The 14,533-nt window shown below is 38.9% G+C and overlaps 1 protein-coding gene across 1 annotated transcript in view; it reads right to left on the reverse strand.

Moving 5' to 3' along the window:
- The window catches only part of LOC106941050 (cAMP-specific 3',5'-cyclic phosphodiesterase 4D-like), a 23,697-nt gene extending 12,716 nt beyond the window's left edge, over positions 1-10,981 (reverse strand). The window contains exon 1 of the mRNA XM_015023976.1: positions 10,887-10,981. Within this exon, the coding sequence (XP_014879462.1) occupies positions 10,887-10,931 (45 nt within the window). The 5' untranslated portion in view covers positions 10,932-10,981. The remainder of the gene's footprint in view (positions 1-10,886) is intronic.
- Between the last annotated feature and the right edge of the window lie 3,552 nt (positions 10,982-14,533).

Raw genomic sequence — 14,533 nt, forward strand, 5'->3', positions numbered from 1 at the left:
TTTTTATATATCCTTTTTAAATCCCGCACCACAAAGAAAAAAACCCTTTAAGGGGGGCCGCCGGAAAAAAAAAAAAAAAAAAAAAAAAAAAAAAAAAAAGACAGCTCACGCTCTGCTTTGATTTATGTTTTTATTATGGAAGTGGTTAAAAATGGATGTGGAATAAAATTTATGAGTCAAAAAGAAAAAATAATTCATCCACTGTTTCTGTAGGGGGTTGTAGCCTTTGATGAAAACTCTTGATGTGAGGCTTCACAGAGATGCAGGTGGTTCAATACTGGCACCATTCAGGTACTTTTCCCCACATCAAGCTCTTCCTTCTCCGAGGTCTGAAATACTGCCTTATTATCCTTCATTTTTTTATATTTCCCCCCCCCCCCTCCGCTCGGTCCACTTCTTGCCTTCCACATACAATCTGATGAACTGACTTGATATGAACTCCTTCTCAGGATTTCACATTTCAACGGTTCCTGCTGCACGTCAGACATTACTCATTTCTTATCATAATGCAGTGCCGTTTCCAGGCTCGGCCACTTGAGATCCAAAAGGCTTTTTACATGGGAATCTTTTCAAGTTACTCACTCTTGTGTTCACGATCGATGAATTAATTCATTTCACTTAGATCCTAGCGAATGGGAAATGCATCAGTTGAATCTTTTATGAGATTGGTTTGAAAGTGCTCTCTTTCTTCTTTTGACCTTTTCAGAGATTAATAGGCCACCAAAATTCAGATGGCGTCGCTTGGCTTTTGGGACAATTTCTGGACGATGTCTCAACTCCGTGGCTTTGTTTGGTTTTTATGACAATTACCGTCACCGACAGAGTTGGTGAATGCGGTGTGTGCACTCTGCAAGAAGTTGTTCCCCTGCAGCTTTCCCTCTTTTTTTTTAAAGCTTACAATTATCAACAGCATCTGCTAAAAGTGCCTGAGTGAAACCTGAGGCAAAACCAAAAGGCATTCTCTCACTTTCTTGCACAGAAACAAATATCACCTTTTCGACCTTCACCTTATCACAATAACTTGATGAATTCATATATTTTAGACTGTATACATCATAAGTTTAAAAAACAGAACTATTTCCTCATAAAAGTTAAAATTCCAAGTCACAGAAACCACTTAGACAACAAAAATATTCACACAGTGTCTTTCTTCCATAAGTCACTTTACAAAATATCAGTTATCATGAGATGCTTCAAGGGCTAGATTAAAAAAACAGGAATGCACTCTCTTAATTTCCGCCCAGAGGGCAGAGTCAAGCTCAGTCTGTGCAACTATTCATGATCAGTGCCATCATTCATCTCTGTTCTCTGATTTTACTGCTGCAATAGATTTTTTTTTTTTTTTTTATCAGTGGAGAAACTTAAATGGATTCTGGGGAACACCCTGAGGCAAGAGGAGAAGAGGAATGACAGAAGCAGAAAGAAGTTAACACGGAAAAGAAAGAAAGATGTCAAGGAAACAAGCGAGGTAATTAAGAAAAAGAGATTGGTTTGAAGGAAGTGCAGTGAATCACCAGGCTGAAAAAGACATTTAGTACTCCTGTTTGAGTTCATTGGCAGCACTCATCTTTTTTTTTTTTTCTTTTTTTTTTTTTTTTTTCCTAAAAGCTGTGACTGCGTTGGTAACAAGCCAGAACATTTTATTTCAGGGTTATTGTATGGATGGCTTTTTTGTTTCAAGTTTTAGAAACCTTGAAACTGCAGAGAATAATTCATTCACAATTGTTTTTTGTTACTCTGCTGTAATAGGAGTAATTTCTCATAAAACATGGATTTTCTTGCATTTTATGCAGGCACTGTCGGGCTAAAAAAATCTGACAGAGGTTTCAGCTTTATTCCATGGCGAGAGTCTGTGGTATTTACAAGCAGTGTAAGCATCTTTACTGCAAAAACAAAGCTGTAAAACTGTGGGGTGATAAAAAAGAAGGGCTCCTTTTGTCTTCCACATTAGACAGATCACAGGGCTTACCAGAAAATTACATTCTTGGCCTCTATCTATCTATCTATCTATCTATCTACCTACATAGACACAAGTTCAAACTTTTTCTGTAAGCTTACCTGTATAATCCTCTATCAAACATCTCCTTCAGCCTGTTATGAGTCTGCTGGTACTGTCATATCAAATTCTCTTTGTATTTTTAGCATCATCCTACCATATATATACACACACACACATATATAAAGCCATAATATTTTACCAACTTCTTCTGCTTAAGTAAGTCTCCTGCAGATCCTTCGTTGAGCATTTGAATACTCATGCATATTCTGATTTTGATGCGTTACGTTGTGCACATGTACATGCTCCTATCAAGGTTGCAGAACATCAAGGCTCACAGCACGGTAGCTCTGTAATGTATGTTTCAAAGGCAAAGCAAAACCGTGGACATGACAGCAGAAAACTCTCCTCTTTTTTTTTTTTTACGTTGGTGTTATTTGGGGAAAATGTGATATGAGAAATAATGGCAGGAAATGTGCAACATTCCAGGCTGGGTATCTGCTGTCTTTTATAAGAGTCATGCGGTCAGTGCATTGTCAATCCCTGAATGAGAAGTAAAATACTCTATGCATCCTCATTACCGAAGATCAATCAGAAAAACGGTAGCTGGGAAATTTTTCCAAATTTCAGTTAAAAGTAACAAAAATATGCAATATGTATAAAGATCTAAGTGCATTTCAGAATGAACAAACAGTGCTGCCTAGAGGAATGAGTTGTAGCGTCTTCTGCAGCTGTTGTGGAATATTTTCTGCTTTCAGAGGCCAAGACTGTACCGACTGGTATAAAATAAACAATGAGTATGCACAAGAATGAACAAATTTAATAAAATCACAATTATTGCCATGCAGGGCTGCACAGTGGCGCAGTTGGTAGAGCTGTTGCCTTGCAGCAAGAAGGTTCTGGGTTCAATTCCCGGCCCCGGTCTTTCTGCATGGAGTTTGCATGTTCTCCCTGTGCATGCGTGGGTTTTCTCCCGGTACTCTGGTTTCCTCCCACAGTCCAAAAACATGTCAGGTTAATTGGCCTCTCCAAATTGCCCCTAGGTGTGAGTGTGTGTATGCATGGTTGTGTGTGTCTCTGTGTTGCCCTGCAACAGACTGGTGACCTGTCCAGGGTGTACATTGGCTGGAGATGGGCACCAGCACCCCTCCTAACCCCACTAAGCGACAAGGGTGTAAAGAAAATGGATGGCTGGACAATTATTGCCAGTTTATTTTTTTATTTATTTTTTCCCCACCACCTTAGAGCAACCTCTTAATTGCTTCCTGTTTGAAAAAATTGGCTGGAGAAAGATACAGGGAAAATCCCAGAAGAAAGCCAGTTAGGAACTACATAAGACCTCAGAGAGGAACATGATCTGCAACATAAAGCCAGAGAGGACTTGGAACAAAGCATGTTCATGTGTTAGAATGGCGCAGTCAAAATCCAGGTCTATAGTTGTGAAAAACTATGCTCAGATATTTTTCTTCCAATTTGATTGAATTTGAACTATTTCTCCAAAGGAGAATGGGCAAAACCATTCGCCTCTACATGGGCAACCCGGATATATGCAGCCATAACGACAACAAAAGGTGGCTCAACAAAGCATTTACTCACGAGGATGAATAGAAATGCACACTTTTAGATTTATCTTTATTAACAAAAACATATATATAGTCAAAACAATTTTCTAATTCATAATTACACCCTTATTTGTCTTGATGCATCACATAAAATTGTAATACATTAATAAATAACTTAATAAATCAAGGTGCTGTGTGTGGAATAGTGAATCCAGCAGTGACTCTGTTGGTAATGTTTTGCCTGGAATCAAAGGGACACGTTATTCACCAGGAGGTTGCAGTGACATAAACCACATACATAAAAAAATGGCAGTGTTCCTTCCTGAAGGATAATATGGCCTTCAACATGACAAAAATAGTTTGAGAATGCTCTGGGGATCAAATCAGCCGAGGCACGTGGGAGTAAAAGAAGCTGCTACTGAACGCACCACCACATGGAACAAATCTGGGAAGCGAATAAGAATCCAACAATAACTACCAAAACTATTCATACGTTAAAATTTAACCACTACTGCAAGATAAGAGCATTACTAAACAGACTGCCTCCCCCCCCAAAAAAAAAACTACATTGCCCAAAGACTGTGAAGCAAATCTTGACTTTAGCCTCCTATTCTTAAATAACGCAGAAAGTAAAGCTGGTGGTGAAATGAGCTTCTATTTGATTGGGAGAATATGGGATGATTTTTCTTCCAAGTTCTGCCCTCTAAATAGCTGTAACATAATCTGCAGTGTAAACACACCAGAGACAAAAAAAAAAAAAAAAAAAAAAAGTCATTAGCGGTGTGTTTTCCTGGAGGGATTCCCCCTGTCTTGCTATTACAAAGCTGTGCAATAATACAAGGCAAGATTCAGGGGTCACTCATCAGTCCGATCATGGTAAATGGCAGGGACATGACCTAGAGTTTTCTGCAGCTTTGGGCATTACTGTGTGTTGCTTGATGCATAACAAAATAAAAATGAGATAAAATGCCTGCAACCATTAGGGAGAATACAAACTTAGAATCAGAAGCAGACGGAAAAAAAAAGAAAAGAAAATAAGCCTGATTTCTTGGCTGAAGCTATTAAGCTACTAAACTGGACAAAGTACATTTTCTTTTATTTCATCATCTGGGCAGAAGGTCATTATCACTGTGCTGTAATGTGGAAACTTCAAGATGTATAGCTGAGCTTGGTAGCAGTTTTAATAAAGGTGTTATAAAGGCAAACAATTAGAATATGCTCTGCTTCAACAGAAGGAAAAGCCAGAAAGATGCCACTCCCTGAAGTAAACAGAGGCAAACCTTCACTTTAAGAGGTCAGCAAACATCTTTGTGTCCTCACAAACGACCTTTGCAGGCAATTGTTTAAACATCACTCTTCATTCATCAACCTCCGGTCGTGGAACGAGCACACCGCCAAACATCTCATGCAAGATTAATCACGCTTTAAACACAGTCAACAGGCAGCGAAATGAGAATGGTTAGCGGGCAATAATGTTTCTCCACACACGGTGTAAATCAGAAGATTAAATACAAATCAGAGTCTGCGCAGCCCCTCTACCTATCCGAGTCTAGAATTAAGCAACATTTATACGCAGGCTCAACTCAAAAGAAAACTGCGTGAAGATAGCAAAAAAATAAAATAAAATAATTTGGCCCAGAGAGATATTTTGAGTGCCTGAGGACCTCCCCATTGTATGGTGATGCAAATCCAATTAGATGTTTTGAATTTGCTGCAGATTGCTCCACTGACTCGTGAATAAGCGCGGAGATAAGCAGAGGCTGAAAGGCAACTGACAATGTTTTCTGTGACCCCCGCAAATGAGCGGTAAGTAGAAGGTTCTTAACGACGGTATCATGTCACTGACCTGTTCTGTGTATTGTGCAGCAGTAAAACTTTTGAGAAAGATTTGTGGCACTGCTCAGGGATCACAAAACTATTAAACCAAATAATCTGTCCCAAATGAGTACTTCATTAACCATTTTTTAAAAATGAATTTCCTTCATTAGACCAGACTTGTTCCTTTGAAAACATTTGCAAATAGGGCACTTCAATTCTGATGTTCACAAAAATAACAGTTAGTAGTAAATTACATGAAAAACGATTTTGAAACTCCTGCTTGCAGTTTTCACAGTCCCCAGAATTGTCACCAGACATTTAAATTCTTGCAATAAACCTGAAGTAGAACTAGAAATTGCCTGGACTCTGCTTACAAGATCATTCACAAACAAACCATTTGATCGTAAAAACAAAATATATATACTTTCTCTAAGTAGTTAAATCAAAATCAAATGATCAAGTGTGCCAACAGATTTAAAGCTGTTTTGCTCCTTTCACGTTTCACCATGCTCGTAAAACTGCACTTTAAAACAACTTTTTTTTAAACAATATAAGAAATTTCATTACATTTAATCACGTTACAGAAAGCAGAAAACATTGATTCTAGTATATTGTTGTCTATTTTCTTTATGTTGTTTGCCACAGCTGTTCTTTTACTGCTCATCCTCAGCCTCTTCTCCCCTTTTCATATAACGCTTCTCTCTGCTGAACTGCCCAATCTAATTTCGTTGCTCTTTTATTAAATATCTTGTCATCCACTTCCCATCTCCTCTTCCTGTCAGCCCTCACCTGCACGTGTTGTTTGGCAACTGGCTTTATCGTTAATTAATGTGATTTTAAGTCAAGACCGATCAAAATCTCCCGTCTGCCCGCCCTTGCCGAGCACATTCACCTGCTGTCTTACTGTCATTTTTCCTCATTTCCCTCTGTTGACTTGCCTTTTTCCACGCCATTCACCTGAGCCACCAAGCAAAACACTTGGTCTGAACGCTTTCCCTGCCAGGCTCTAATTGGTGATCAAGATGTGCACAGGAAAGGAGACGGAGGAGCCTTTTGCCCATTTCTGTTCCCTCATCACATTCACGGGGCCACAGTCACATCTGCGTAACCATGGCGATGCTGATAAGGTGACTCATGACTATTCATCAATGGCACCGCCTGATTGGACAACCCCCGGGAGCCTTGGGAAGCGTATTCATCAGTGCAGCCTGTGTCCCCGCTCTACCTTAATGTGCCCCTTGGAACGGTGAGAAAGCCTGTCTGCTGCTTTCTGTTTGTTTTTCACACTCACCTCTCGTCTTAATCGCTTCCTTTAGCTTTCCTCCCATCTCTCTAATTAGCTGTCCCACCCATTCTCTCCCACTGGTGGGAGGTCAAGTCTCATAGCTGCAACCCAGTGACCTGCACGCTTCACTCTGATGAGGTCACCAATCACGTCCACGTCTGACATGAGCGATTACTTTCTTGGCTAATTTAATCATTCATCATCCTTGTTATTTCACAGCACAAATGAATGGTACATCTCAGAGATATCCAATAACTTTTCCCCAGGACACTGTCTTTCAGAACATTCTCTTCTAAAGCCCCCTCTGAGACATCAAATGTGAATCATCAAACAATTTTTGCTCCATTGGTGCCGTTTTATTCCATTTTAAAGGTCATTTGCTCTTGTCTCCAACAGTTTTTGCAGCAACCTTTTCTGTTTGTACAGTCTGCTCTGTTCTGCCAATAGGAGTATCTATTTTTGTTTTTTTAACACACTGGCATGAATCAGTTTGAGCAATTCTTAGAGGCAAAGATGCCATTTGATTTGATTTTTCTTTTATTCAAACAGCTGACCTTTGGCTTTCTTTTCTGGCAGGAGATTTGGAGAAATTATAGTCATCAGTGTTTTTGAAGTTTATCTGACTACATTTTCAGTCAGATGTTTCCATACAATGCAAAAAAGGGAGAAAAAATAAGACACAAAGCTTTAAATTTCTTGTGGAATTCTTACTATTCAACCGAAATAGAAAAAATACACATGCAGGATGAACAATATCTATACACCACAGCTTACATTTAATTTATATTTAGATATTATTGTATCTGCACCAATCAGTTTTTGAAATAGGTTTGTTCACAATTTTTGGAAGTCTGTATGTGTGTGTGTTTTTTTTTTTTTTGTTGTTGTTTGTTTGTTTTGGGGTTTTTTTTGTTGTTTTTTAATTGGTTAGGTTTCCTGATGTAGAACAAGGTTTCACAAATTTACAATTCAGTTTAAGTCAAGGTTTAGAAAAGGTAATCCAGGAAGCTTAATGTAAAGATCCTTCATCCACTCCAAAACTATATTTTAAGTTTAATTGGGATCCTTGGCCACCTGTATCTGGGTTTGATCTCGATTACTACGTTGCAGTCACTGACGGAAGAAAATAAGTTAGGATCTTCAAAAGCAACCTGTGTCCTGGCTTGATGCAGCCTCGCTTCATAGTGTGAGCGGAAGCCGCAACACTGTTCAAAAGAGTTCCCTCCGCCTGGCGGACCTTCTGCCTTCACACTATACTGCCCCCTTGTGGCGTACTCCGCATTCACCTCATAATCAACCAAATAAGTAATAACGAGAAATCGCCAGAATGATTTTTCCCTTATAACTGGGATGCTCCTAATAAAGTGTAAATAAACTATTCTCAATATAAAAGTGGCTACACAGTTTGAGTGCGTCAAATTAGCAGGTGGCTGATTTGGAAGGAAACATGGAGAGACTATTATCCTAGATACTGTGCCAGCTGTCATGCATGGTGGTAGCATCATGCATTGGAGTTGTTTTTTAATTTATTCATTTATTGTAAGAACACATTATATAAATTAGGTGAAATTATTATTATTAAGACAAAACTATATCCAAATACTTCAACTCCATGTCAAATCAGAGGCCAGGCCAGGTAAAATTTGCTTGGGTTCTCAAGGAGGACATTAAGACGAAACACACATCCAACACAGAGAGAAACAGACATGTAGGACCCACTGTGGCTAAGTGTGTAATTCTCTTGCACTCAGAAGGTTGTGAGTTCAATTCCACCTCCATGTCACATGTTAGTGGGAGGAAGTGTGAAGGCACTTGTCCCCAAGTGATTTTGGAATGAAGTTTCTAGTGTGGCCCCGTGTTTGAGAAACTAGGTGGGGCTGGCAAATGTCAAAACACTTTACCAATTGTCCAGCATGGTGGTGGCAACATCATGCTGCGGGGCTGTTTTACTCCCACTGGAATAATGAAGACAGCAACTTGTCTCCAAATTATTCTACCTCGCCTCAGATCATCACGCAGGTTGAATTTGGGGCAGAATTATGTGTGTTTCAGCAGAACCATGATCCCAAACACACATCTGAAATGGTTTAAGAATGGAGAAAGAAGGCTAATACACTCAATTCCTTTCTCAAAAATGACCAAAACTGTATTATTCTTCCACTGTGAAAAGGTGCAGTTCAAATAATCTATTTAAAAGCCGAAATCAATATTTATGCTGATGAGTTAATGTTAACCTTTCACTGGCACTGTTTTCACATATTATTTCAATACATCCTTAAATAAACTACAGATAGTGTGATAATATGTTAAGGTCCCTCTACACACAGGAGATTGAACAGAAACGCTCAATTTAAAGACTGTTTTATGTGTAGATGTTGAAATATGAAACAAGGGTTAAACAGCAGCAGATCTGTTGAAAGACATTTTCACAAATATCTTTAAACGTCTTTATCTTATTTGGTCAGATAAATAAGCTAAAGATCTGTCTTTATCTTATTGTCCTTCTCTCGGAAAACAATCTCATGCAGTAGACCTACATTTGGACTTGAACTCAAGGTCAGGAGGATGGCCGGATATCTTATTCATGTCTGTTAGATTAATCCTGACAGAGGCTGATGCTGCTGCTGTATCTGATCTTCATCCTTCTACTCTTATCTGTGTTGTTTTTGTGAGGATTTGCTGGGAACCTGCCTCGTCCATCCAGATGGACAGAGGTGGGTGATGGACAGCTTGCACACAACTCTGACAACATCGTGTGAGAGACGGTGCGGTGAAGCTGTTGTGGGGGATGGGAGGACGTGATGAAGAGAATGCAAAATACCAGCTTTGCACTTCTGTTAAATATTTGTAATTTTGAGCTATAACATTTTTCACTTGGTAGAATCTTACCACCTGAAAAGACAAATGTGTGACAGATGAAATCACTCCAATTATTTTTTTTTTGTATGTTTTAGTCAAACAAACATTCCATTGAATTGTATATACTTGAAATATTTATGACTCTTCATCAACAAAGACTTTAATCATTACAGTTTGCAGCTCTGCTGATGTTTGAAAGTAGAAGTAGCTCAATAATAGCCTTCGTTCACTGCAGCAGCACAGGAAAATTATTACGGCCAGGATAATTACTTTTATATTCACTGTGGTATTGTGCATTAAAATATATTTGTTTGTTTGTTTGTTTGTTTGTTTTTTCATTACTGGTGAAACCAGCTCCATCAGGAACTCCAGATTCCACAAAAACATTTTTTCTGCAATTCAAAACCTTGGAAGTAAAGCACTTGAATAAATATTCAGTTAAGGTTTCACACAAAAATAGATTTTAATTATTGTTTCTCCTATTTGAATACAACACTCACTTATTATGGGGAAACAAGGAAAAATCTCTATTCATATTGTTTGTGGACCACTAATTCTTCAAAAAGAGAGGATGAAATTTCTGGAAAACAAATGTCAAGGTGGCCATCAACGTACAAAAAGTCCAGACAAATCAGATGGTTTATCCGCTTGAGTAGGCAGTAGGCCTTCAGACAAAAGGAACATATATTTTGAAACATATTTAATCATGATACTGTTGTTTATAGTGGATATCAGTGACGACCACTATGGACTGATATACTGCATTGAGCTACTCTAGAGGGGACCGATGAAGATTTTCTGGTATTTAAATCCAATTAACCTTTTATCTTTATCTGAGAAATCAGAAATTAGGGCAGATGAATCAACAAAATGAGACTTTGCTATTCAGAGAAATCAACAGTTTTAGGTGAAGAGTAAAACAGGGCTATTATGGCATAACAGAGTGCATGTTCAAATATGAGGTTTGTACCAGACATAAGCGCCACTATGTCACCCAGCAGAGAAATTTGTGAATATCATGTGGAACATTGTTTTGGAAAATAGAAAATAAACAATTCACTCAACATATAAATTGAGCATCAGTATTCAGGGACGTGCATGTAAAATATTCAAGTAAAAGACCTTTCTGCTAAACGGCGGAGTCAAACTGTCGACTCTGAAAAGCGTGCTCAGAATTTCAATCTCCCTACTACGACATGCATCGTAGTTATTGGGTTTCGTTGCAATCTCACTGTGCCACCTTAGATGTTAACTGTGGCCCTTAATGGGTTACTCTAACACTAATAAATCCCAAAAGCATAACTGAAATCTGATCCATCCTAAAGCATATTTTTAAAATGAACTATTAAAACTGGTGTTAGCTTACACTTTCCCGCTGGCTGTCGTCCCCGGACCGGTCATCCTTTTGCATGTTGCGGGCCACCTCTGGCAGGTCTCGGTCCCTCACAGTTAACTAGAGAGGGAACTAGCAGAGAGCAAACATAAGAAACTGTATACAGATGCAACACCAGACAAAAAAAAAAATTCTACAAATCAGTGAGCAATTCACATGCTGTCTACATATCTGTTGGCATTCCTGGTAAAGATGTGTAAGAAGCCTTTCATTTAATGCAGAAATATTATTTAACATGGAACATTTCTAGAGAAAGCCAACCTTTCATCTGAGCACATTTATTCACTCGAGGAGAAATTCACAAGTTAAGAAAAAAGGGGATTTAGACAAAATCCCCTGTGGCACAGTTATTGACTTTCCTGCTGGGTGTAATTTGTCCCCAGTAGGATGCCTCACTCATACAAAGAGAGAGATCTTTGATTATTCCTTTTTTGCACAGTCACTTTAAGTCAGGGGTCCCAAACTCCAGTCGTTGAGGGCGGGTCTCCTGCAGGGTTTAGATGTTACGTCTGCTTCAGCACAAATGCATCAATAAGTAGCTCGTTAGCAGAACTCTGTGGAGGTTTACTGCGTGCCGAAGAGGTAATTCAGCCATTTGATTCAGGTGTGTTGGACTTGGGATCTGTATCCAAGATCCCTGCGACTAAAAGTTGCAGGGTGGCCCCCCCGAGTCCCAGCTGGGGTGAGTTGTCTTCTCTGCAGCTCACCCCTCTGGTTTTCTACATGATTTATGCTGAGGGAATGAAATGGCCATAAAAGAACACTGATGCACCATTGTTTGGGTGATTCGAATCAGCGTCCTTCAGAAAATGCCAATTTTCTATGTAAATTACATTTTGTTTAAATACTCACTTTGTAAGAATATGAATTAAGGATGGAAGGGCCCATATGTTCCAGATAAGCATAAAGACAGGGCTTTCAAATTTAAAGTTCATGCAAACTTGACTCAGTTAAGAAATATAAAGGATGAACTAAAAATACTTGAGTTATTTTTTATTTTAAAAGGATCATAAGGGCAATTAACAGTGCAGCTGATTATTATTATTTTTGTAAATTATTTGTTTCTGTATTTGCTGTTGTGGATCCTCGCCGTCTCCCCCTTTGCAATTTCCCTCGTTCCGTGGATTTTTCTATATAGTGTAACTCCAAATTATTCTCCGATTTTTTTTTTCCTCAATCATTCTAAAAACAATGCAGCTTGGAATGGCAACATACCTAGGTGCAACATTACTTGACATGCCATTGGCAGGCGTTTGTTAAAACTGACAATCCAGGAGTGCCATTCATTTTCCTTGGCACTAATTGGTCAAGGAAAATAATACATTTTAAACATGATGAACATTTATCGTTTCCTCAGTTTGCGTCCTTTTCAGCAAGTTAGCGTGTGTTTGACAGATCGGGGATTCCTCCTTCTCTCAGGGGCTTTTAGGTAGAGGAATATAAACACTTTGATCTCCCAGACAACCAGATAGGTGTGTGTACATGTGTATGTATGTCATTGTGATGAATGGCCATCATAAAGCGTATGTGCTTATGTGCGTGTGTGTGTGTGTTGGTAACAAAGGAGACATGCTGGGATCTGCTGGCCTATTAGAATGCATTAGAGTGTAAAAGGTAAAGGTCAGTGAATTATCAGCCAGAGTTACACAAGCGTCTTCTGTTTACCTGGCCTAATAACCCAGAGCCTCCACCTGCCCCATGTCTGTCTTCTTTATCTGCTTTCCACATACACACACACGCACACACACACATACACACACACACACTGTAACACTTAGCCAAGACCAGCGGTGCTGAAATGCATCTGCAACTCCATTTACTGAGTGGAAGGTGTTGTGATCCTGCAAAAGCTTCAAAGAGAAAGAAAAAAATTCAATTCCAATTTATTCTTTGTAAATAACAAAATCTGAGCAGAAACTTTGGGAACAGCGCCTGTAACAGATTTAGACCAACCAATATGTCAGTGGCGGTTGGGAAACAAAACGTTTTGTCCTGCAGCCACATTCAGAATCTTTCACATTCATATTATCTTGGCTCCGTCCCGTTTGGTCCGTACATGGCAACATATGTAAATATGTCTCTGGCAATTACAACCAGCAGATCAGAGACAACAGCAGGCCAAAGTTTCTCTGTTCCTGCTGAGAAAAAAGAAAACGTTTCCCCACATCACTGTGCTGCCATCACCATGCTTCAACATGTGTACGGCGTGTTCAAGGCGATGTCTAGTGTTATAGCGTCCTGTCATAGACGCGGCTTTGCATGTCAGTCATGATGTTTCAGTTTTCTCTCCCCTGACCAGGGCATCTTCTTCCATTTATTTACTGTGTTCCTTACATTACTTGTGGCAAACTTTGAAAGCAACGTAAATGTTTCTTATAGCAAATTTATTTGTGTGTGTGTGTGTGTATTTGTTCATCTATTTGTTTGTTTGTTTAATTAATTGATTGATAAAAAAAAAAACGTAATGTTTTAATTCAGTTTCCATCTGCGTTGACCGAGTTACGATACAACTGCCAGATGTTGGTAGATTTGTCGTGCTTTGCAGATTCTGCTCAGTTGCTCTTTTTGTTGGCCTATAGGGGCTGTCTGAAAACCCAGACAAATATTTTAGATGCGTTTACTCTGAGAAAAAAAAAAAAAGCCTTTCATCAGCTGGAACTGCTTTTCTCTGTTTGTGTGTAGCACTTGGCAAATAAAGGTCTGGCCATGGAATGAATTTGAAGAAAGCTGTTAAAGGTGAATTAAATAAATTCTCCTCATTTTCATTGGCATTCAAAGAACATCAACCTTGATAGCACAAGGTTAATTTAGCACAAATGAAATGAACAGCAGCTATGAGTCTGAAAGTGAACAGAGGAGGGAAAGTGGAAAGCATTACACTCCTCATCTTAGTCAGCCGCCATTATTCACCATCCTAGACGTGTCACTGAAAACTGCTCTCAGAAGATGAAAAAGGCGATTCCAGTACCTACATTTTCTTACGGTTTTTTTTTTATTTTGATATTTTGAAGACACAAAGCATTTGGTAGCTGTGTGTGTGCGCATTTGGTAGCTGTGTGTGTGTGCGTATGTGTGCGTGTGTGTGAAATAGATCATCACAGGAGTTCCTGCAGTCGAACCACAGGAGGCTGATTTCGGTCTGAGCTCACAGACTTCAATCCTGGTCAGAGTCACTAACATTGCTGGAAGTGTAATCACAGCAGTTAGAGTACCGACAGAGAAAGAAAATGCTAATTCTGTTGTTTTGTGTTGTGCTGTGCTGTTTTGTTTTGTTTTGTGTGATTAAAGATAGAAATGAAAAAGAAAAAACTTTTTGTCCTTTTTAAATTAAAAATATCTCGATCCCTGTAAGAAGATAAAAGACATATAATAATCATGCCCCCTGTGGGGAGTTTCAAATGGCAGACATGGACTAATACATTATCTTTTTAATAAAATCAATCTAATTTGCAAAATACCGAAGGCAAGGCCATCTTGTGAACTTTGTAATTTTCTGTTTTTATTATGTAACGCATCTTTGACCAGCCTTGCTGCTGAAATATGCTATACAAATAAACTTTATTGACTGATTGATCTTCTGAAAGGATAACCACAGATAACTGTAAGATTTCTAACAGTTG

The sequence above is a fragment of the Poecilia latipinna genome, unplaced genomic scaffold, assembly GCF_001443285.1.
Source record: "Poecilia latipinna isolate Pla-1442-1.1 unplaced genomic scaffold, P_latipinna-1.0 Scaffold3477, whole genome shotgun sequence".
Taxonomy (NCBI): domain Eukaryota; kingdom Metazoa; phylum Chordata; class Actinopteri; order Cyprinodontiformes; family Poeciliidae; genus Poecilia; species Poecilia latipinna.